The 24353-nt window shown below is 41.7% G+C and overlaps 1 protein-coding gene across 2 annotated transcripts; it reads left to right on the top strand.

Moving 5' to 3' along the window:
- Nucleotides 1-70: 70 nt before the first annotated feature.
- slc35b4 (solute carrier family 35 member B4) lies at nucleotides 71-23985 on the top strand. 2 transcript variants are annotated; one of them, XM_060914963.1, is made up of 10 exons: nucleotides 71-284; nucleotides 2170-2283; nucleotides 10496-10598; nucleotides 10708-10757; nucleotides 12110-12191; nucleotides 12314-12374; nucleotides 13084-13193; nucleotides 20114-20189; nucleotides 21485-21560; nucleotides 23159-23985. In XM_060914963.1, the coding sequence occupies exons 1-10, from the start codon at nucleotides 262-264 to the stop codon at nucleotides 23403-23405; spliced, it is 942 nt and encodes a 313-aa protein (XP_060770946.1). In that variant the 5' UTR covers nucleotides 71-261; the 3' UTR covers nucleotides 23406-23985. The 2 variants fall into 2 exon arrangements, with proteins under 2 accessions (XP_060770946.1, XP_060770945.1); XM_060914962.1 differs by having other exon boundaries at nucleotides 71-289.
- The last annotated feature ends 368 nt before the right edge of the window (nucleotides 23986-24353 follow it).

The following is a 24353-nucleotide window of genomic DNA, read 5'->3' as shown; positions in this document are numbered from 1 at the left end:
TTCCTATAGCTTGAAAAACATTAAAGTAAAGACTACAATGCCCACAAAACCATGAAAATGAAGCGAAAATGAACATGTTCATTGAACGTTTTTGTATTTTGCCTATGTTGAGAAGATTACACGACAGTTTATGCCAACATGTCAACCCTGGGATTAGTGTAGTTTTTGTATTTTTTTTTCTCGTCTAAGAATAGTCTTTAACGTGAGTGAAGATGAACACGGCTTTTGCACTGACGCTGGTGTTTGTGGGCTGCTGTAGCAATGTTGTGTTTTTGGAAGTTTTGGTGAGGTCGGTGTAACTTCTGTTTACCTCTGAGCCTTGTATAGATCCTTAATTGCTGCTAAATAATTTATTATTCATAGATTGTGCTTTGTATGTTATGTATGCGCATTGTAGTTTTATATATATTTAAGAACGTCTATTTGGTATCATTAGTGATGTAGTGCTATGCATTGCAACCTTCTGTTTTTCCATCTTCCGTACAAATTTCGATTTTTAATAACCCAATAACCGTACATCGCACACAGACAAACAATACGTCAAAACGTGCGGCTCGATCGGACTCGGTGTGCTATTACTTTGTTCATCAAAATCACGCAAAATTTCCCATTCATTTCTATGGAATTAATTGAAAAAAATCGCACATTTTCAATGTTTTTCAAACATCCGCTGCTCTGGCATGCTTTCACCTAGAGACATGATTCAAACTTTAAAACGTAGACAAACTTCTCCTGTGTGGATCTGGCATTCAACTTTTTTGCTAGGTTGTATACTTTTTGATCAGTCACAGATCAAACACCATGATGAGAAATTCAGACTTTATAATGGGTGTCTATGGCGTTACACTTCAGTGGAGATCGTTAAGTTAGAGTGTAGAGAGGTTGAAAAAGTAGCTCAAACTTTCTCATTTAAACTGTGTTTTCAGCCACAAATTTCACTCTACAGACATAATTTTCTCAAAACTTGTAGTCACACTTGTCTTGATTCACACAATGTGTCTACCTGAGTGATAGGCTTTACAGTTTTTGAATGAGAAGGCTGAAAGTAACAAGAGGACAGGCGCGCTGCCCCATAGACTCCCATTATAATCCTGACAGTGCTTTTACTACAAAATCAGAAATGTCACTTGTTTTTTACTCGCTCTATTGTCCACATTTTTTACACTAGGGACAAAAAAATTACATCAATGTGTTCATGAGAGTCTTGTAGCGCTCAATGTGAAAATTTTGTGAATAGCTCCTTTCATTTTCGAGTAAATCGTCGTTGTTCGAGGCCTGCTCCTGAGCAAAAAACTGACAAGATTTTGTGTGACTCAGCGCTCCTACTCAGGTCCGTCGCCATGCCAACTGGGAGCAGTGAGGGAGCAGAGAGGGGAGGGGCTGCTGTCTCAAGCACACACATAATCACTAGCCTGGGCCCGCCCATCCTAAGCGTGACGCAACACGAGGGCCTGTTGCGAGCTTAGTCTGGCCAGGCAAGCTATCTACAGCTCTTCCAAGCTCCCGAAAAATCGGGAACCAATCAACTTTGAGCATCTCCAACGGCCCTGGGTAGAGGCGTGTTCAAGGCAGTGACATAGTAGAACTGCAACCGGAAGCCATAGATTGTTTACAGAATCTATGCCGGAAGCGCTTCATTCACTAGAAACATTACGAACATGGAGCAAGTTCTCATTGAAAACGGAGCAAAGAGCAGCCCTGGAGGTATTTATTGAAAGGAAGGATGTTTTCGCCTTGCTCCCGACCGGCTTCAGTAAGAGTTTAATCTACCAGTTAGCCCCGTCGCGTCACATACGTCAGAGGAAAGAGTGATGTGATTGGTTTAAGCTTCGTCACAGCCTTTTCTGGCTTCGACAAGTAGCAAACTGAGGCATTTCAGGGAGGCGGGTCAACCACGCACTTTGGGAAACGGTTGGGCTTAATATCTTTGCCAGACCAAATGCTCGCAGAGCTTTGAAGTCGCGTTAGCCAGACTACATAATCACAGCATTGTAGCATCATAGCAAGCCACACATTCACAGCTAGCTAACATGCGTGACCAAACTGCTGCGCGCACTGCATCCCTCTCACGATTTCCCGCAGGGGAATTGTTGTCTCTAGTTTCAGTGAATGCTCTGTTTTTAATTGAATGGAAGGGAAGTTGATCTCTGTGTGCTCTGATCTCTTTAGTGATTTCCCAGGATGCGGAAACATTGTGACATTTGCCCAGTTTGTCTTTATTGCCTTGGAGGGTTTCTTCTTCGAGACCAATTTTGGACGCAAGAAACCAGCCATACCCATCAGGTACACAGCAACAGTGTCACAAAGAAATGACAACCTCAATTCCTCTGAATGCATTTTATAAATAGAAAGTATTTTTGCTTTAAAGCTTCTTCTTTTTTTTAAACATGTGCGTCAGACCTTTGCAGAGTGGCATGGTGGTGCAGTGGTTATCACTGTCGCCTCACGGTAAGAAGGTTCTGGGTTCGAACCCACTGTATGAAGTTAGTGTGTTCTCATACAGTATTTAGTGAATTCAAGTACCTGGGGTCAACTGTGCAGGAAAATGGAGGCTGCGATAGTGAGGTGAGAAAGAGAGTGCAGGCAGGGTGGAGCAGTTGGAGAAGGATTTTGGGAGTCATTTGTGATCGGAAAGTAGTGAGACCAGCTGTGATGTATGGATTGGAGGCCATACCCTTAACGAAGAGACAGGAGGAGGAGTTGGAGGATGTTAAGGTTTGCGATGGGAGGTTGGACAGGATAAGGAACGAGCACATGTGGAGAGCTTGGGAATTAAGCTAAGAGAGATGAGACTGAGATGGTATGGGCAGGTTGGAAGGAGAATGTTGAGGATGGTGCTGCCAGGTACATGGAAATGAGGAAGGCTGAAGAGGAGATACATGGATGTGGTGAGAGAGGACATGAAAGTGGCAGGTGTGGTAGACAGGGAGCGATGGAGACGAAAGATCTGCTGTGGTGACCCCTAATCAGGAGCAGCCAAAAGAAGTCGTCGTCGCCCTGTAGCTCATTAACTTGTGGTTAAGGAATAACTCTGTGTAGGTGATGTGAACGCACTTTGAACGCAGCTTGAATCCAGTTACTGTATGAACAGATTATTAGGGTCAGTGTGAACATGGGGGGCGGCACGGTGGTGTAGTGGTTAGCGCTGTCGCCTCACAGCAAGAAGGTCCGGGTTCGAGCCCCGTGGCCGGCGAGGGCCTTTCTGTGCCGAGTTTGCATGTTCTCCCCATGTCCGCGTGGGTTTCCTCCGGGTGCTCCGGTTTCCCCCACAGTCCAAAGACATGCAGGTTAGGTTAACTGGTGACTCTAAATTGACCGTAGGTGTGAATGTGAGTGTGAATGGTTGTCTGTGTCTATGTGTCAGCCCTGTGATGACCTGGCGACTTGTCCAGGGTGTACCCCACCTTTCGCCCGTAGTCAGCTGGGATAGGCTCCAGCTTGCCTGCGACCCTGTAGAACCGGATAAAGCGGCTAGAGATGATGAGATGAGTGTGAACATGGTTTGTTGCTAAAAAAAAACCACTAGTTAAAACTGAATTGGATCGAATCACGCTAAACTAGGTTTAAGCTTTGAGTATAGATTTTTAACACAGTTTATTTAATCGTCCAATTCGTATGTTAGATGATTTGGACGATTTTCTATGAAAATGGGGATGAGAGTGTAGTGAAGATGCAAGGAGTAGACGTAAAGAAAGTTGGTGAATTCAAGTACCTGGGGTCAACTGTGCAGGAAAATGGAGGCTGCGATAGTGAGGTGAGAAAGCGAGTGCAAGCAGGGCGGAGCAGTTGAAGAAGGATTTCAGGAGTCATTTGTGATAGGAAAGTAGTGAGACCAGCTGTGATGTATGGATTGGAGACTGTACCCTTAACAAAGAGACAGGAGGCAAAGTTGGAGGATGTTAAGGTTTCGATGGGAGTGACGAGGTTGGACAGGATAAGGAACGAGCACATCAGAGGGACGGCACATGTGGAGAGCTTGGGAATTAAGCTAAGAGAGATGAGACTGAGATGGTATGGGCACATCCTGAGAAGAGATGCAGAGCATGTTGGAAGGAGAATGTTGAGGATGGAGCTGCCAGGCATACGGAAACAAGGAAGGCCAAAGAGGAGATACATGGATGTGGTGAGAGAGGACATGAAAGTGGCAGGTGTGGTAGAGAAGGATGCGGAAGACAGGGAGCGATGGAGACGAAAGATCTGCTGTGACGACCCCTAATCGGAAGCAGCCAAAAGAAGAAGAAGAAGTTACAAAATATTATAGACCAAAAAGATTATCTATATACACAAGCAAAAATCAAACTGAAAAAATACTATGAAACAAAAAATAAATTTTTGTGACTGGAAAAGGAAACAGGACTCTCGTCCCAATTGACAACCCTTTCCACAAAGGAAAAAATTTATATATACACTAATTTAAAGGAATAAAAAAATGTATACTTTAAAAGGAGTTAATTTAGGCTAAAAAAAAGATCAATCTTAAATTGGGTGGCTAACTAAATAATAATGAGATATGTAAAATGTCTAAGCAACCTACATATAATAACTAATACAGTTTATGGAGCTTGGTAAAATGTTTGTTTCGTGTAGTAGAAAGAGTTAATGCAGGTTTGGAATTTGTACAAAGACTGACATTTCATTTCACTTGGGAGGCTGTTCCACAGATTGATCGATCTTGGAAAGAATGAAGACCTGTAGTAATTCTGCTTGAACTTCACTATTGGAACAAGATTGTTCTTGTCAAAATTTCTTGTTTGCTACCTTATGCTTATATGCGTCCTCTGGGTGCTCTGGTTTCCTTCCACATTTCAAAGATGTGGATTAATTCAATTGGCTACTCTAAATTGCCCATAGGTGTGTATGTGAACCCACCACCAGATGAGGGTTTGGGTCCCTCTGGTGCATTATAATCACCCAAGAGAATTCATGGAAGCTAGTTGATGGCTTCCTGGATCGCTGATCCTCAGCTATGAAGATGGCGACAGACAGACAGAAGACCTTTGCAGAGTACTGTATATACTACAGTATATACAGTCTTTACCTGAAAAGTCTCTCTAAACTCTGTCCCTCTTTAACTTCATCTGCAGCTGAAATGCTTATGCATGCTTTTATCACCTCAAGATTGGACTACTGCAATGCCCTACTCGATGGCATTCCAGCCAAGCAACTAAATAGGCTGCAATATGTCCAAAACTCAGCTGCGAGGGTACTCACTCACACCAGGCCCTGGGATCATATTACTCCTATTCTCTATAACCTGCACTGGCTCCCAGTCAAATACCGCATTCAGTACAAAATTATCCTACTTGTCTACAAATCCCTACATAACCTGGCCCCTCCCTATTTATCAAATCTCCTAACTCCATATCTGCTACCTCAAAATCTTCGCTCCACAGATGTCCACCTATTAGCAGTCCCTTACTCTCGGCTCTGCTCTATGGGTGACAAGGCTTTCAGTGTAAATGGCCCTAAGCTGTGGAATGCCCTGCCACTAGCATTGCGCCAATGCTCAACACTGTCCACTTTCAAAAAACAGCTAAAAACACATCTCTTTGATTTTTAATAATGTTATTATATTGATTGCTCATTACCTTATTATTGTTCTTATTCTATTGTTTTGCTTTTTATTGTTTGTTTTTTTACTGTTCAGTGTCCTTGGGTACCTTGAAAGGCGCTTATAAATAAAATTTATTATTATTATTATTATTATTATTATTATATACTAGTATATGTAGGGTAGCATGGTGGTGCAGTGGTTATCACTGTCGCCTCACAGCAAGAAGGTTCTGGGCCTCTGACCGAATGGGACATTTCTATATGAAGTTTGCATGTTAAGAAGAAGAAGAAGCCTTTATTTGTCACATGCACACTCAAGCACAGTAAAATTCATCCTCTGCATTTAACCCATCTGAAGCAGTGAACACATACACCCAGAGCAGTGGGCAGCCATACTACAGCGCCTGGGGAGCAGTTAGGGGTTAGGTACCTTGCTCAAGGGCACTTCAGCCCAAGGCCACCCCATGTTAACCCAACCGCATGTCTTTGAACTGTGGGGGAAACCGGAGCACCTGGAGGAAACCCATGCAGACACGAGAACATGCAAACTCCACACAGAAAGGCCCCCGTCAGCCACAGGGCTCGAACCCAGAACCTTCTTGCTGTGAGGCGACAGTGCTAACCACTACACTACCATGTCGCCTCTCCTCATGCCTGTGTGGGTTTCCTCCGGGTGCTCTGGTTTCTTCCCATAGTCCAAACATATGCAGATTAGGTCAACTGGCTACTCTAAAATGCCTATAAGAGGGAATGTGAGTGTGATGGCTGTTTATCTCTCTTATTTGTTAGAGGTGGGGTACATCAAGAGGGTGTACCCCACCTCTTGGCTGAAGTCAGCTGGTTTCAGCTCACCTGTGACCGACATTGGATATCAAATGGCCCATTTCCACTACCCTTTTTCAGCTCGCTTCAGCTCACTTCAGCCTGACACGGCTCGCGTTTCGACTATCTAAGAACAGCACGACTCAGCTCGCTTCAGCCCTGCTCAGCCCCCAAAACTCGCACGGTTTTGGAGTGGGGCTGAAGCGAGCCAAACCGAGCTGAGTGGGGCTAGGGGCGTGAGGAGACACTCCCCTGTGCACTGATTGGTGAAGAGGAGTGTCCTCACACGCCCGCACACGCCCCGCGAGCACGCTGGGATCTGTAAACACCGTAAACCCGTAAGAAGAAGAATTACGAATTACGAGAATTTCTGAAGCCTTATGCGCCTCGCCTCATCTATACGCTCTTGCCAGTATCTGTTGGCGTTGTCGGCGACAACAAGCCACAGCACCAAGACCAGCAACACTAACAACTCCATGTCCTCCATGTTTATTGTTTACTCTCCGGGTTGTGAGACTACCGCTTAAAAGATCACTGATGTCACTGTTTGCGCCGCCTAACGACATCACCTGACGTCCACCCACTTTCGCTAACTCCACCCAATGTGTCCACCCACTTCCAGCCAGCACGGTTCAGCGCGGTTGTAGTCGAAATGCAACTCCAACAGCCCCGCTCAGCTCGACTCAGCCCAACTCAGCACGGCACGGCTCAGCCCAACTCAGCCGCGTTGGTAGTGGAAAAGTGGCAAAAAAGTCCTTCCCATGCTACAGGGGACATCAGGCAGTGCCGATCTGTAGCCCTCGGCCTCTCGCCTATTACATAACTGGGGTTACAGTGGGGGGCCGGTCTTCTGGTAACTGTGAGAATTTGACTCCCTACTCACCTCTGTATTGCAGCATGCCTCGCCAGATGGCAGTAGGTACCATTTTTATGATGGTCTTTGGTATGACTCAACCGCAAGTAGAACTCAGGATCTCCCAGTCGAGAGGCGGACACCCTAACCACTAGGCTAGCTCACGGTGCTCACATTGGATAAGCATTATAGAAAAAGGAGGGATGTATGTCTCATCTCATTATCTCTAGCTGCTTTATCCTGTTCTACAGGGTCGCAGGCAAGCTGGAGCCTATCCCAGCTGACTACGGGCAAAAGGCGGGGTACACCCTGAACAAGTCGCCAGGTCATCACAGGGCTGACACATAGACACAGACAACCATTCACACTCACATTCACACCTACGGTCAATTTAGAGTCATCAGTTAACCTAACCTGCATGTCTTTGGACTGTGGGGGAAACCGGAGCACCCGGAGGAAACCCACGCGGACACGGGGAGAACATGCAAACTCCACACAGAAAGGCCCTCGCCGGCCACGGGGCTCGAACCCGGACCTTCTTGCTGTGAGGTGACAGCGCTAACCACTACACCACCGTGCCGCCCCAGGGATGTGTGTGTATATATGTAAAATAAATATATACTTTATGTTGCATTGATGCCATTGGCTTAGCTTTCTTTGAATGAGTATTCATTTATTTATTCTTCTTAAGTAAAACACTTTATCCTGCTCAGGCTTGTAGTGGATCTGTAGCCTGTCCCAGGAACAGTGTGTGAGAGGTGGGACTACACCCAGGATGAGACATCAGTCTATCACAGAGCACCACAAACACTCATACACTCACTCATTCACACCTACTGGGAAATTTTATCATGGCCAATCTGCTTACATGCATGTTTTTTGTTGGTGGGAGGAAACCCAGATGATACCCACACAGACACAGGAAGAACATGTGGCACTTCACACAGACAGTAAACCGAACTCAGGAAGTGGGGATTCTGCAGCTGTGAATGCTTTTGAATGAGCAACTGACCTAATTTTACCAGATATTCTGGTACTCTGATCCATTTTATTGTGATAAATAAAGAATTAATCCAGTCAGCTACCAACTGCCAAAACACCGGTAGGCCATCTTTGCCAGCTAGTAAGTGCTGGTAGAAAGGAAGCAGTTTCTGAATTTCCACTACGAGACAAGTTATTCCAGTGAAAATAACACAACAGTAAGGCAATGAGAACAATTTGGCAAGAAATAAGGAAGTTGGAAAATCTCCAGCTACAAATGCCGGGTCTACCAGTTTGAGCAGCTCATCCCGTGTTCTGGCAGCTGATGGTTGTTTAGAACAAGCTTGATACAGTGGGGCAAAAAAGTATTTAGTCAGCCACCAATTGTGCAAGTTCTCCCACTTAAAAAAATGAGAGAGGCCTGTAATTTTCATCATAGGTACACTTCAACTATGAGAGACAGAATGGGGGGAAAGAATCCAGGAAATCACATTGTAGGATTTTTAATGAATTAATTGGTAAATTCCTCAGTAAAATAAGTATTTGCTCACCTACAAACAAGCAAGATTTCTGGCTCTCACAGACCTGTAACTTCTTTAAGAGGCTCCTCTGTCCTCCACTCGTTACCTGTATTAATGGCACCTGTTTGAACTCGTGATCAGTATAAAAGACACCTGTCCACAGCCTCAAACAGTCACACTCCAAACTCCACTATGGCCAAGACCAAAGAGCTGTCAAAGGACACCAGAAACAAAATTGTAGACCTGCACCAGGCTGGGAAGACTGAATCTGCAATAGGTAAGCAGCTTGGTGTGAAGAAATCAACTGTGGGAGCAATTATTAGAAAATGGAAGACATACAAGACCACTGATAATCTCCCTCGATCTGGGGCTCCACGCAAGATCTCACCCCGTGGGGTCAAAATGATCACAAGAACGGTGAGCAAAACTCCCAGAACCACACGGGGGACCTAGTGAATGACCTGCAGAGAGCTGGGACCAAAGTAACAAAGGCTACCATCAGTAACACTACGCCGCCAGGGACTCAAATCCTGCAGTGCCAGACGTGTCCCCCTGCTTAAGCCAGTACATGTCCAGGCCCGTCTGAAGTTTGCTAGAGAGCATTTGGATGATCCAGAAGAGGATTGGGAGAATGTCATATGGTCAGATGAAACCAAAATAGAACTTTTTGGTAAAAACTCAACTTGTGTTTGGAGGAGAAAGAATGCTGAGTTGCATCCAAAGAACACCATACCTACTGTGAAGCATGGGGGTGGAAACATCATGCTTTGGGGCTGTTTTTCTGCAAAGGGACCAGGACGACTGATCCGTGTAAAGCAGGGGTGTCAAACCTGATCCATAAAGGGCCGTGTGGCTGCAGGTTTTCATTCCAGCCATGCAGCAGCACCCTGATTTGGCTTATTCAATCAACTGACACACCCACCCTTTAATCAAGGTTGGGTGTGGCTGCAAGTATTTGACTGTGTGAAGACAGTTCAGTTGATTGAATGAGCCAAGTCAGGTGTGCTGCTGCATGGCTGGAATGAAAACCTGCAGCCACAAGGCCCTTTATGGATCAGGTTTGACACCCCTGGTGTAAAGGAAAGAATGGATGGGGCCATATATCGTGAAATTTTGAGTGAAAACCTCCTTCCATCAGCAAGGGCATTGAAGATGAAACGTGGCTGGGTCTTTCAGTGTGACAATGATCCCAAACACACTGCCCGGGCAACGAAGGAGTGGCTTCGTAAGAAGCATTTCAAGGTCCTGGAGTGGCCTAGCCAGTCTCCAGATCTCAACCCCATAGAAAATCTTTGGAGGGAGTTGAAAGTCCATGTTGCCCAGCGACAGCCCCAAAACATCACTGCTCTAGAGGAGATCTGCATGGAGGAATGGGCCAAAATACCAGCAACAGTGTGTGAAAACCTTGTGAAGACTTACAGAAAATGTTTGACCTCTGTCATTGCCAACAAAGGGTATATAACAAAGTATTGAGATGAACTTTTGTTATTGACCAAATACTTATTTTCCACCATAATTTGCAAATAAATTCTTTAAAAATCAGACAATGTGATTTTCTGGATTTTTTTTTTTTTCTCATTCTGTCTCTCATAGTTGAAGTGTACCTATGATGAAAATTACAGGCCTCTCTCATCTTTTTAAGTGGGAGAACTTGCACAATTGGTGACTGACTAAATACTTTTTTGCCCCACTGTATTTTAGCAGTGCTGTTGGTCCAGATATGAAGTGTGTTACATGCTCTATTCTGTGTTTTGATCCTCTGTAGAAACTATGTGATTATGGTGACCATGTTCTTCACTGTAAGTGTTATAAACAACTACGCACTCAACTTCAACATCGCAATGCCACTACACATGATCTTCCGATCTGTAAGTCCTTCACATCTCTTCAGTAGTCCGTCAGTTTGCAGGCTTCCTTTTGATCGGGATCAGTATATGCTTTACACTATATGACTGACAGGAATTTCTTCCTCTGCAGGGCTCTTTAATAGCAAACATGATACTGGGTATCATCATACTGAAAAGAAGGTAAGCTAGATACAGTACAGCGCTCTCCAGAGTTATTTGCACATATATAAAATATTTTGACCTCAAATATACAGGGAGGTTGTATACTTATAACTTAAATGTGGGTTGTTGTTTTTTTTTTTTTTTTACACACACACAGTATTTTTTTTCTACAAAGCACTGATTTGAAAATTACCAACACCCTTGAAATTATTATTATTTTTTAGTGATTTTAATTAAACAGCACTGAGTGTCCATCTGTAACATCTAACAAGATTAGCGATACTTGTACAGTATATTTATCTTGGTCCACTCCTCCTCACAGAACATTCTAGGGTTCTTTTTATTTTTAGGTTTGTGCATGTGAGCGTCCTGTTTAATTCAGATCGCAGTAGGGATCAAAACCAGAGACTGAGATCCGTCTTCATTTTGTGCTTCTTTAACCACATTGGATCATCATCATCTTGCTGAAATCTCTATCTATGGCCAAATCTGAACCTCCTGGCAGAGGCAACCATATCAGTCTTCACAAATCTTCACACCCACTTCAGTCTTCATAAACGAAAGAACTTTTAATGAGATTTTTTTTTTTTTTTTGTTAAAATTGAGATCAATTGTTTCTACTTTTGGGAATTTTTAATTAGTGTACTTCACAATTATTCACCATAGGTGAAGTGAATATCAGTGAATAATAACTGGGACAAAGTCGAGGTTATTATTCACTGAGCCTGAGGCAGAGAATTGTTTTAGTATAAATACACAGGTTATTGTTAAAAAAAAATTTACATTTTCAAAAGCGACATTCAAATATAATAAAGGCGTGGTGCAGACTTGTCACTTATCTATGCGAGTCACATAAACTACTTTGGTTTGAAATAGATAAAATAAATCCCAATTCCACCTGACCTTTGAATAGTTTTAGACCAAACTTCATATCATCTTTAGTGCTTTTAGGAACAGGATTTTCTTTCATAATGTGTAATTCTTCTTCACTTATGGTGACAAAGCGATTGGCCGCCATTTTGCCGAGCCGCTCGAGGTGATTATCGAGAAATAGTCTGAATTTCTTGACCAATCCATATGCGTGATTTCCTCTAATCACCTTATTAATGCTTATACAATCATTTTTACTCATTTTTATGAAGGGTGTCTGTAAATCTGGAGGGCCATGTATAATATCTACATGTTCAAGTCAGTGCCATGTTTTATCTATGGCTATTTGCATTCTTATTAATGTCTTAGTATTGTCTCTGCTATATTTAATTACAGTCACACACTGTATTGTAGCATATTAATATAAATTTTTGAGGATTACTGAATCATAATGAGCGTGCACATCCTTACCAATGTTCTGTTTTTTGTCTCTGGTTCAGGTATTCATCAAGTAAATACCTTTCCATATTTTTCGTATCAGTAGGCATCTTTATCTGTACCATCATGTCTGCTAAACAAGTGGTAAGCGCCAGTGCTTTGTCATTTTTTTCTGACTGGTATAAAATTTTATATATAGTTCTTAGTTACATAGAACAGCTATGCAAGGATGTAATTACCTTTTGTTTGATTCTTTGTGTTCCTAGAGTGCTGAAAAAGCTGCTACAGAAGAGGAAGGAGTGTATGCATTCTTGCACTGGCTTTTAGGTAGCTGTGGATCTGCAGTACCAGTCAAAAGTTTGGACACCCCTACTCATTCATAGATCTGTCTGTATTGTGACCATTTTCTACATTGTAGAACAATACTGAAGATGTCCAAACTATGAACTGTCATCTGGAACATGTATGGAATTATGTGATAAACAAAAAGTGTTAAAAACAAACTGTTTCATATTTTAGATTCTCCAAAGTAGCCAATGTTTGCCTTGATGATGCTTTGCACACTGTTGGCATTATCTTAACCAGCTTCATGAGGTCGTCACCTGGAATGCTTTCCAACTGACCGGTGCCTCGTCAAAAGTTAATTAGTGCAATTTCTTTCCTTCTTAAGTATTATTTACTGTTTGAGATCAAACAGTAAATAATAAGAATACAGTAAATAGCCCTATTCCACAACTGTAGTAATCCATATTATGTCAAGAACCGATCAAGTAAGTAAAGAGAAACATCCATCATTACTTTGACATGAAGTGTCTTTTAAAAAAAACAAAACCCAACATAGAATGAGTAGGTGTGTCCAAACTTCTGACTGGTACTGTATGTATGTTTTTGTTTATGATATTGAGCCATAACTGCGGGTTTTGATGGGGCTTTTTTTTTTCGTGATCAGTTTAGCTTCCTTTACAGTTTTTTTGGACAATGTTTGTTTTCAAGACTACACCAATGTACAGGCCTGATGTTTCTATTCTTCTTTAAGGTATTGGCATGCTGACCTTTGCTCTAATAATGTCTGCTTTAATGGGCATTTTCCAAGAGACTCTGTACAAGCAGTATGGCAAGCACTCGAAGGAGGCTCTCTTCTATAATGTAAGTGACATTCTGTGTTCCCTATTAGATCAGAAGTTGCTGTTCACACTTAGTCTCCACTGATCCAATCAAAAGCGGACAGCTGTACCACAAAAACTTCCACAGTCCAATCTTTGCACACTGCCTTCAGTGTAAGCTTCTGCAGTTTACCTCATAGTATTAGACATACTGATGAATTAATGCTGCATTTGTCTGCCATTGAGCAGTAAGGATAATGAAATAATTGATTCCATGCTTCGGTTGCTGTTTGTATCGCACTTTTATGTAAACTTGAGATAAAAGGCATTTAAACATTCATAAAATGTCCTTCACGTTAACCCGTGTGCATGTTTCTGATACGTAATTTCAAACGTTAATAAAACACAGCACTTAGGAAACAGCATTTTGCCTTTCTTAGCTTGAAACATCCTTTTGATCTGACTTATCAAGCTATAGTCAGCGGAACGATAGAGATCTGGTGAAAAAAATATTAGATGTAACAGCATGTGTTGTGAGAATTACTGCAGCTGTTGCATAAGTAATGGAAAAAAATATGCTGTTCCAGGGAATTAATTAATAACCGGTTGAGTGTGACTCATCTTTCTACTAAGATTCTGGATTGTTTAGTTCCTTCAATGAATTACTGATGGGCACAGCTAGTATTTTGTTTATACTACAGGTGGGTGTGCCAATATCACCTTGAAGTTCATAATTTATCTTCATGTCCCAGAGTGTTTTATTCCTCTGCTACCACAGCAATTTGCCAAATATAGTATTACTTTTTTTTTTTTTATTAAATGATCATGTCATAGGGCGGCACGGTGGTGTAGTGGTTAGCGCTGTCGCCTCACAGCAAGAAGGTTCTGGGTTTGAGCCCCGTGGCCGACGAGGGCCTTTCTGTGCGGAGTTTGCATGTTCTCCCCGTGTCCGCGTGGGTTTCCTCCGGGTGCTCCGGTTTCCCCCACAGTCCAAAGACATGCAGGTTAGGTTAACTGGTGACTCTAAATTGACCGTAGGTGTGAATGTGAGTGTGAATGGTTGTCTGTGTCTATGTGTCAGCCCTGTGATGACCTGGCGACTTGTCCAGGGTGTACCCCGCCTTTCGCCCGTAGTCAGCTGGGATAGGCTCCAGCTTGCCTGCGACCCTGTAGAACAGGATAAAGCGGCTACAGATAATGAGATGAGATCATGTCATACTTTTGATCTATTTATAGTTATATTTAATGTTGTAGCAGTGTTGTTACCATAAACGATGCACCTCTGAAGTCTCTGGAGAATTTCTATGTACCTGGGCAGTATCTTGTCAAACTAAGTAACCATAGATGATGAGAGAACCCAGCGTATCTCCAAAGCTAGCAGCTCATTGGGAAGGCTAAGGTGGAGGTTGTGGGATGAGCATGGCATTAGATTGTAGACAAAAGTTAATGTGTACAAGGCAGTGGTTCTCACTTCTCTTTTGTATATCTGCAAAACTTGGACAATCTACCGGTACCGTCGCCACATTAAACTCCTGGAGCAGTTTCAGCAACGCTGCTTGAGCTCCATCTGTGGTATTAAGTGGCAGGACAAGGTCTCTAATGCTGAGGTCCGAGAGCATTGTGGTGTCACCAGTGTAGAAAGCCAGCTCATCAAGGCACAGCTTCGTTGGGGAGGACACCTCGCCAGAATGGAAGACACAGGAATACCCACAGAGATTCTCTTTAGAGCAGCGGAAAAAGGCCAGTAGACAGACCAAGGCTACAGTACAAGGACAACCTCAAGGCATACGGCATCAACCCTGACATCTGGGAAAACACTGCTCCAGAGCGCGCGACATGGTGCATCATTTGTTGCAAAGGCGTGTAGACTTTTGAGAAGAGCAGGAAGAGACAGTTCGATGAGGAAAGGGCAAAGAGAAAGGCCAGTTCCACCAACATTATGACATGCTGCTCTTACATCTGCAGCACCTGCAATCAAGCTTGTTTTTCTAGGATTGGTTTCCATTCCCATGAAAAGACTCACCGCTAATGTGTCATGGGATACTCGTGTCATCTTCGACATGAGAATTAGTGTACCGGTACTGGTCATGCTTACAACATTAATCATGCTTTATGTACAACCCCGATTCCAAAAAAGTTGGGACAAAGTACAAATTGTAAATAAAAACGGAATGCAATGATGTGGAAGTTTCAAAATTCCATATTTTATTCAGAATAGAACATAGATGACATATCAGATGTTTAAACTGAGAAAATGTATCATTTAAAGAGAAAAATTAGGTGATTTTAAATTTCATGACAACAACACATCTCAAAGTTGGGACAAGGCCATGTTTACCACTGTGAGACATCCCCTTTTCTCTTTACAACAGTCTGTAAACGTCTGGGGACTGAGGAGACAAGTTGCTCAAGTTTAGGGATAGGAATGTTAACCCCTTCTTGTCTAATGTAGGATTCTAGTTGCTCAACTGTCTTGGGTCTTTTTTGTCGTATCTTCCGTTTTATGATGCGCCAAATGGGTGAAAGATCTGGACTGCAGGCTGGCCAGTTCAGTACCCGGACCCTTCTTCTACGCAGCCATGATGCTGTAATTGATGCAGTATGTGGTTTGGCATTGTCATGTTGGAAAATGCAAGGTCTTCCCTGAAAGAGATGTCGTCTGGATGGGAGCATATGTTGCTCTAGAACCTGGATATACCTTTCAGCATTGATGGTGTCTTTCCAGATGTGTAAGCTGCCCATGCCACACACACTAATGCAACCCCATACCATCAGAGATGCAGGCTTCTGAACTGAGCGCTGATAACAACTTGGGTCATCCTTCTCCTCTTTAGTCCGAATGACACGGCGTCCCTGATTTCCATAAAGAACTTCAAATTTTGATTCGTCTGACCACAGAACCGTTTTCCACTTTGCCACAGTCCATTTTAAATGAGCCTTGGCCCAGAGAAGACATCTGTGCTTCTGGATCATGTTTAGATACGGCTTCTTCTTTGAACTATAGAGTTTTAGCTGGCAACGGCGGATGGCACGGTGAATTGTGTTCACAGATAATGTTCTCTGGAAATATTCCTGAGCCCATTTTGTGATTTCCAATACAGAAGCATGCCTGTATGTGATGCAGTGCCGTCTAAGGGCCCGAAGATCACGGGCACCCAGTCTGGTTTTCTGGCCTTGACCCTCACGCACAGAGATTCTTCCAGATTCTCTGAATCTTTTGATGATATTATGCACTGTAGATGATATGTTCAAACTCTTTGCAATTTTACACTGTCAAACTCCTTTCTGATATTGCTTCACTATTTGTCGGCGCAGAATTAGGGGGATTGGTGATCCTCTTCCCATCTTTACTTCTGAGGCTACGTTTACATTACGTCGAATCAGCGGATCATCAGATTAACGTTCTTAAAACGATTCGCGTTTACACTAAAACCGTTAGCCGTGCACACAGCAACACCAATACACGGATACGCTCGGCTCCGTAGGCATCCTGCGCTCCAAATCACTCCGCCCTAAACAGCGAGTGCCCTCTGGAGGGTGCGCACTCCGGCCCTGCGCAGCTCACACAGCGCGCGAGTGAAGTGCACAAGCCACGATTCGGGACTGAGCCGCTGTGTGTGTGATCCCAGCGCATATCACTTACTACTTGCAAGTGGAAGGATGGCAAGCCTAAAGACAATCATAACTACACAATGGGCAGTATTTGCATCAGTATTTGCAGTATTTTCATACTTTTATACTCTTTAATGAAAGGTGATACAAGGCGGAAGTCCGCGCCGTTTTTCAGCAGTCGCGTCACATGACCAACGCCAGCGAATCAGGAAGGTGGATGTCACAGTGACGTTGTCCAATGAGGACGCCAGCTAGAGCTCAGCACAGCGTATTCGCGTATCTCAATGTTTACACAGCACCGGACCAGATACGATCGAGATTGAATACGTGGACGCTGGCGGATTCCCGTTTCCCGGCTTTTCCAGGTGGTTTAATGTAAACGGACAGTGCATCCGCGAAGAAAACGAGACAGATACGGTCTAATGTAAACGTAGCCTGAGAGCCACTAGCACTCCAAGATGCTCTTTTTATACCCAGTCATGTTAATGACCTATTGCCAATTGACCTAATGAGTTGCAATTTGGTCCTCCAGCTGTTCCTTTTTTGTACCTTTAACTTTTCCAGCCTCTTATTGCCCCTGTCCCAACTTTTTTGAGATGTGTTGCTGTCATGAAATTTCTTTTTTTTTTTTAATTTAGTTTTTATTGAACAATGAAGAAAAACGAACAAAAACAAACAAACAAAAAAATCATTACAGAGACCGGACATTTACATTTACAAATATACACAAATAGACATAGATAAAAACAAGTAGTGTCTGTCATGAAATTTCAAATGAGCCAATATTTGGCATGAAATTTCAAAATGTCTCACTTTCGACATTTGATATGTTGTCTATGTTCTATTGTGAATACAATATCAGTTTTTGAGATTTGTAAATTATTGCATTCCGTTTTTATTTACAATTTGCACTTTGTCCCAACTATTTTGGAATTGGGGTTGTATTACTTATAGACAAAAGACGCGCACATTCAGTCAAAAAAACACTAAAGCACTTTTGTGGACAATTGTATTCCGTGAATTACCCGCGGAGGCAGAACCACGGGGAGCAGCCATTGCCGGCTGGAAGTGGCGTACAGTCGTTGATTCCGGGTTATCGGGTGCAAGTAAACAAGCAGTGTTCTGTGGGTCGAGATTCCCACTCAAGTAACTTCAGAACACGTTGAATAAATATAGATCTAATACTTGTAATAGATATTTATTTTATGGCACGTATCTGTTATTTCTTGCCATTATGTGCAAGTAGATTTGATTGTACTTTGCGGTCGAGAGCTTCGCCAGCGAAGCTTGACAGGTTTAGAATGAGTAGGTCATGTATTGAGAGAAATATCTTCAAGTTTTTTTTTTTTTTTTTTTATCATACAAGCATGATAAACATATTGACAGAAGCTTTACACTTTCCTATGTGCCCACTGCCAAATAATATATATTATAGTTTTTAAATTACCTAAATTAGATGAAACATAAAATTTGTCACCTTACTCGGTCACACCGGAGTCGGCAGGCTGAGTGCGCACTTACGCATTCATAAAAGACTGTTCCCATGCTCTGTGTCTGAAATCGCTCCCTACTCATTATATACAGTAGGGCACTATATGGTGAGGACGCCATTTTGTAGCGCTGTCCGAAACGATAGTGAGGATTATTACACCCTATATAGTGCACGCAAAGTAGTGTACAACTGATGGTCACTAACCAAGCAATATATCCCATCATGCATTGCAGTCATGCTGAAAGAAATCAAATTAAACGTCTCGAATTTGATTTAATATAAGGCAGCGGCAAAGAAGAAAGTATTCGGCTTTGATTTAAAAAAACTGAAAGATGCAGGTACTTTGTATTGATTAATGTGGGAAATACGCTCAGTATAATATGGATTTATAAAAAAAAATACATGCATGTATTTATTATTTTGAAAACCCACCAGCCGACTGATCTGGCACATTTTAATCATGTGACAATAATGACATAAATATCAGCGCGACTTACTAGTGTCCAAAAGTGTTTTTTAATTTTGCCAATGAGCTCACTATATAGTCCTTTTTATATAGAATTCCATAGGGAGTAGAGAACGAGAGAGCAATTTTGGACACAGGGATGTTAACGGCATGAAAATCACTTTCACTTTTTCGGTTTCGATTGGTTTCTCTTTTGCAGTGGGAACGCCCACTGCAAAAGGATAAAATCTGTCTGACATAGTTTGGGCTATTTGGAGGTAAAACTTGTTGTGAGATGGCATGCGGATTTTATGCGCTTTGGATGATTCAGGACAGCGACTTGGTTCAATCTTGAGAACTGCGACACTGATGAGGAATGGTGGCCTTTTTATTTATTTATTTATTTATTTAGGTTTTATTTAATCAATTTATTTATTTTTGAAACTTCGACTCGATCCAGCCAAAGATCATCTCGAGTAGGTGTAAATATTTCTTCTATTTCTTATGAGCAGATTGGCTGATAATGTATTATCTTAGACTGGTGTTTGCAGCACGGGGTCAGTGACCAGTCCACTGCAGCCCAGCTAATCGGACAAACCAACGACTGTGCATCACTACCGGTGCCGGAACAGCCCATGAAGGAGGCAACATGTTGCTGACAATGCCTGACTGGCGGAGCAGTGACTTAAAACTCGCGCATACTTGACAAGAGCTTATGACGAACGTTACATGACGGAACCACTGGTATCATACGTGATGTTTTGAAATAGCTAGTAATAAAAATTCACTACAGGTACCCTTTAAGTTGATTCCTATTCACTTACACTATAGCAACTAAAATCAGTTGTTCCCTCACTTTCTCTTAAAATTACTAAGAAGTAAAAAGTTCTCCATCGTTAGACGCTAACCTTAAAGAATAGATTTTTCCTCTGAATATTACAAAGTGCTCACACTGAAGACTCCGTCCATAAATGCTTAAACAGCTCCTGACAGAAAACGTCTCTAGATCAATGATTAAAGGTTTTCTTTGTTAAATATCAAGCTTTTTAAATCGTTTTCATTATTAAGTTTAAATTATGTGGAGCATTCATCATACAAGTCCCTGTGAATGAGCTGCTTGTTACTATAAAAAATATTAGTACAAGCACATTACTTAAATACAAGTCTCTGATTTGAATGATAGCCATACTGCTAACACCTTCCGATTTCGAAGGAACAGATCTGAGATTATAACAGCACTGTGATGAAAATCCCTGACGATAACAATTCTACTTGTGTTCTCACACTCCAAATTTAGAGCTTTTTCTACACAATGACATTGAATGATGCACAGGTGTGAACGGGGCTCCAAATTTAATGTGCATTGATTTTCTGGGTCATTTTGTTGTCTGAGTAATTTCTCTGCTTCTTTCAGCATTGCCTTCCATTGCCAGGGTTTCTGCTGCTCTCAAATGACATCTATAACCACGCTGTGCTCTTCAGTCAAACCAGTGAGTCCAGCTCCTCTTTATATGCATTTCATAGTTAAGTGAGTGTTTGAGCCCCGTGGGGGTTGAACAGTGAGCAAAAGTAATCATGAACTCATCGGCTGTGAAGCAAGATGAAAAAAAGTTCTCCAAGTACGTATGTGGCAATATCCTCGAAAGCAGCCGGAGACCTACAGGTGTACTGAAATTCACCATTCAGCGACTTTTTTGAAGAAGACGAAATTATTTTAATCAACAAGAAAATTAGTGTGTTTCTGTTTCACACAAATAAGTGATCATAAAACAGAAGGATGGTAAAATATTGATCATGAAAAAATATTAGTTCACAAGTTTGCTTTTTATTTTTTGAATCTTTTACAAATATTCTCGTATATGAGCTCCATTTTTCTTGACTGTTGTAACTCCGCCAGATGTTATACACTGCTTTCTTCAGATCAAATCAGGAGACTGAGAGGGTCATGGCAATACCTTAACTTTTTTTGTTTTTTTTTCCCCCCCAATTTTTCCTTATATATGAGAAAATTGTCAGATTGCAGAATACAGCCACGTTTTATTTTGAACTTGCCAGATATTTTATTTATTTATTTATTTATTTATTTATTGGGGGGTGTTAAATTGTAAAGCAGAAGTATACAGGGTGTTTCAAAAAATTTGATATTATTTGAGATGTAAATATCCCAGAAACTACATAGTTTAGGCAAATAAAACTGAACAGGCTTAATGTTGACCAATAGAAGATTTATTCCTCAAAATTTGAATGAGAAATTCACAGATATGTGGATTCCATGAACAATTTCACAAATTTTCGTTATGCGCACCACCACACACACACACACACACACACACACACACAGAGACAGCCTTCCTCTTGAACTTTTTGTGCCGTGTCCAAATCTGCACTGCAGTTGTTGCATTTTTAGAGAATTCTCTCATAAATGCATGCTGCACAGTTTTGTTCGACTCTAACACACAAAACGCCTTTTCTTTTCCAGTGAATGGCATTTCTATACCTAAAAGGATAAAATCAAAAAACATTAAATTTCGACCCGTTTCCACACATGCTGTTAATTTGAGGTCAATTGAACGAGAATTGGCAAAGTTATTAGACTGTGAAATGACATCAAATTTTTTGAAGCACCCTGTATTTTCTTCAAACTAGAAATAGAAGGGGATTTAAATATAAGTAGAAAAATAAGGTTTTGAATATTTTGCCAGGCATCACTGTGTGAATAGACCTCCTACTGCTGACATGTTTATTCTGATTCCTCTAAATATCTTAATATCTTTTTTTTTTAAAGCTCCTGTGGAAATCCCTGTGATTGGTCAAACTGTCCCAGTTATGTGGCTGCATTTAGCAATGAATGTCATCACCCAGTATCCTTTGCAACACATTCTGCAATATGTGTTTTGATATTATATTTTATTATATAAAGTGCATGTGCGCGCATGTTATGTATATATACACTGCCTGGCTACAAAAATGGATTGTGGTTAATGTGTTTCAGCTGGCAGCAATTCTTTTAACCCTAACTGATGCAGTGAGTAGGTTCTCATTTTTTAAACAACTGTGTCAGAAGACATGTATCCCGTGGTCATGGAAAAGATGTTACTGTGTTTCAGAAGGGCCAATTTTAGCAAAGAAAACAGCTAAGGAGATTACTGAGATGACTGAAATCGGGTTAAGAACTGTCCAACACATTTTTAAAAGCTGTAAGGATAGTGGTGAACCATCACCTTCACAGAAGAAATGTGGACAGAAAAATTTTGACTGACCATGATCAGAGATCACGTGTAAATGCTTGGTGATGTCAAATCATCAAAAATCGACAGTAGAACTCACGGCTATATTTAATAGTGAAATTAAGAGCATTGCCACACTCGCAGTGTGATGAACTCACAGGATTGGGACTAAACTGCTGTGTGTCCATAAGAAAGCCATGTGTTAGTGAAACTAATCAGGAGAAAAGGCTTCAATTTGCTAGGGAGCATAAAGATCAGGCTCTAGAGCAATGGAAAAAGGTCATGTGGTTTGATGAGTCCAGATTTACCCTGTTCCTGAGTGTGTCAGGGTAAGAAGAGAAGCACATGAAGCGATGCATCCATTATGCATAGTGGCCACTGTACAAGCCTCTGGAGGCAGTGTTATGATCTGGGGTTGCTTCAGTTGGTCAGGTCGAGGCTCAGCAACGTTATGGGGCAATACGATGAAGTCAGCTGACGACCTGAATGTACTAAATGACCAGGGTATCACATCAATGGGTTTTTCTTCCGTGGTGGCACGGGCATATTCCAGGACAACAGTACCAGGATTTGTCATGCTCAAATGGTGAAAGAGTGGGTTTCAGTTTTAAATATGTTTTAATATGTTTTGAGCCCACTAAAATAAAGGCTTTTTAAAATTAACCACGAGTGCCTTGGCTTCTCTTTTTTTATTTGACCAGACATGACCTCTTTTTGCCAAAGAGCAACCATGGATTTATTATTTTTTGCAAGGCACCAGTGCAGCACACCACACTTTTTTTCTTTTTTTTCTTTCTTTATTTTTATAAAGCATCATTCAGGAAGCATGAGGAATCATTTTCACACATGCTATGCAGGCCACCACAGAGTCCTGACCTTAACCCTATTGAAAGTCTTTGGGATGTGCTGGAGAAGACTTTACAGAGTGGTTCAACTCTCCCTTCATCAATACATGATCTCAGCAAACTATTAATACAACTCCGGATGGAAATAAATTTTGTGATGTTGCGTAAGGTTGTCAAAACAATGCCACAGTGAATGGCGCACTATAATCAAAGCTAAAGAGGGTCCAATGAAAGTGTGCAACTTTTTTTGGGCCAGGCAGTGTACACACACACATATGCATGTGCACACCCAAGATGCACTATTGCTCTGTTCAAGCATACAACTGTCGTTAAAGAACCTGTTAACTTTATCAGTTAATCCAGCCCTTAACACTGTTGCTTCCTCAGATATGTGTGTATTCGCGGTGTATTCATCCTAACCACAGAGTGTACCTCCCTTACTGTTACACTAGTAGTGACTCTGCGTAAATTTCTGAGCCTCATCATCTCTATACTGTACTTCCAAAACCCATTCACAGCCTGGCACTGGGTTGGTACAGCAGTGGTGTTCCTGGGCATGCTGCTCTACACTGAGGTGTGGTCCAGCATCTGCGTGGCAGTGAAAGGAGAGAAACCGGGCAAGAAAGCAGAGTAAAAATGATGAACACAACAGAATACCTCAGTGTGTGTGCGCGAGTATGTGCGTGTGCGCGCGCACACGTGAACACATGCCTATAGACATTTTTCCATAGCAGATTCCACTGCTATGTAGCTCCTTTTTACTTTAAAAATTGTTAAAAATAAAAGGTAAATGTAATTCCCAGATCCACCCCATTATCAGTTGTCTGATGCAAAAATATGTAGTAATAAGTCTATAGTATAATAGTACATTTTCAGTGTCTTTGCCATGAGCCTAAGGATGGCATTATGAGTGCCGCTTAGTTACTGTGTTGTCAACTGAGATACAAAATTGTGCGTTTATTCAGACTAAGTCCATGTAATTTATTCCAGTTGGGAGGATAAACATTTCGAACAGAAATGTGTAATAAGGACTTTAGTTGATTGACATGTACTGTATACCTTTGTATTTATGTTTCAGGATTTTACTGTTTCCTAAATGAGTCTCAAGATGAGTCCCAATGTCTCAGTTAAAGCACTGATTTACAGCCCTCATGCTGTTAATTACATTTCCACCTTTCTCTGTTACTATAATAAAATTAGCTTGTGTTCAGTAATCTATAGTGTGTAACTTATTTATTGCCCATGGACACCACACATTTTGTAACTACACAGTGAATACCGTTGGCTGCACAGATAAAATACAAACACAAGTAAGGAATAAAACAAATCCTCTTGGCTGTGTTCTAGGAAGATAATCAATGTGGTGGTGTGGTATCTGGTCATTTAGCACAAAAGTATTTTCACACAAATCTAAAGTCATTTCACACAACTCTTATTTCAATGTGGAATGCCAAGTCAAGTCAGTTTATTTGTACTTTAGATTTCTGTGAAAAGACTTTTGTGCTAAATGATCATAAACCGGTGGTGTAAGACAGCCTGATATGGAGTTAGCATTATCGCCCCGAAGTGGGTGTTTACAGTA

This window comes from Neoarius graeffei, chromosome 2 (genome assembly GCF_027579695.1).
Source record: "Neoarius graeffei isolate fNeoGra1 chromosome 2, fNeoGra1.pri, whole genome shotgun sequence".
NCBI lineage: Eukaryota > Metazoa > Chordata > Actinopteri > Siluriformes > Ariidae > Neoarius > Neoarius graeffei.
This window is presented reverse-complemented; position numbering and strand designations above follow the sequence as displayed.

Bases quoted from the DNA above. Each gene is read 5' to 3' on its own strand.
- slc35b4 (XM_060914962.1), top strand. From the start codon at position 213: ATGAACACGGCTTTTGCACTGACGCTGGTGTTTGTGGGCTGCTGTAGC. The intron at 2,284-10,495 runs GTACACAGCAAC...GATCCTCTGTAG, and splicing joins AAACCAGCCATACCCATCAG to AAACTATGTGATTATGGTGA. The intron at 12,192-12,313 runs GTAAGCGCCAGT...TTGTGTTCCTAG, and splicing joins TCATGTCTGCTAAACAAGTG to AGTGCTGAAAAAGCTGCTAC.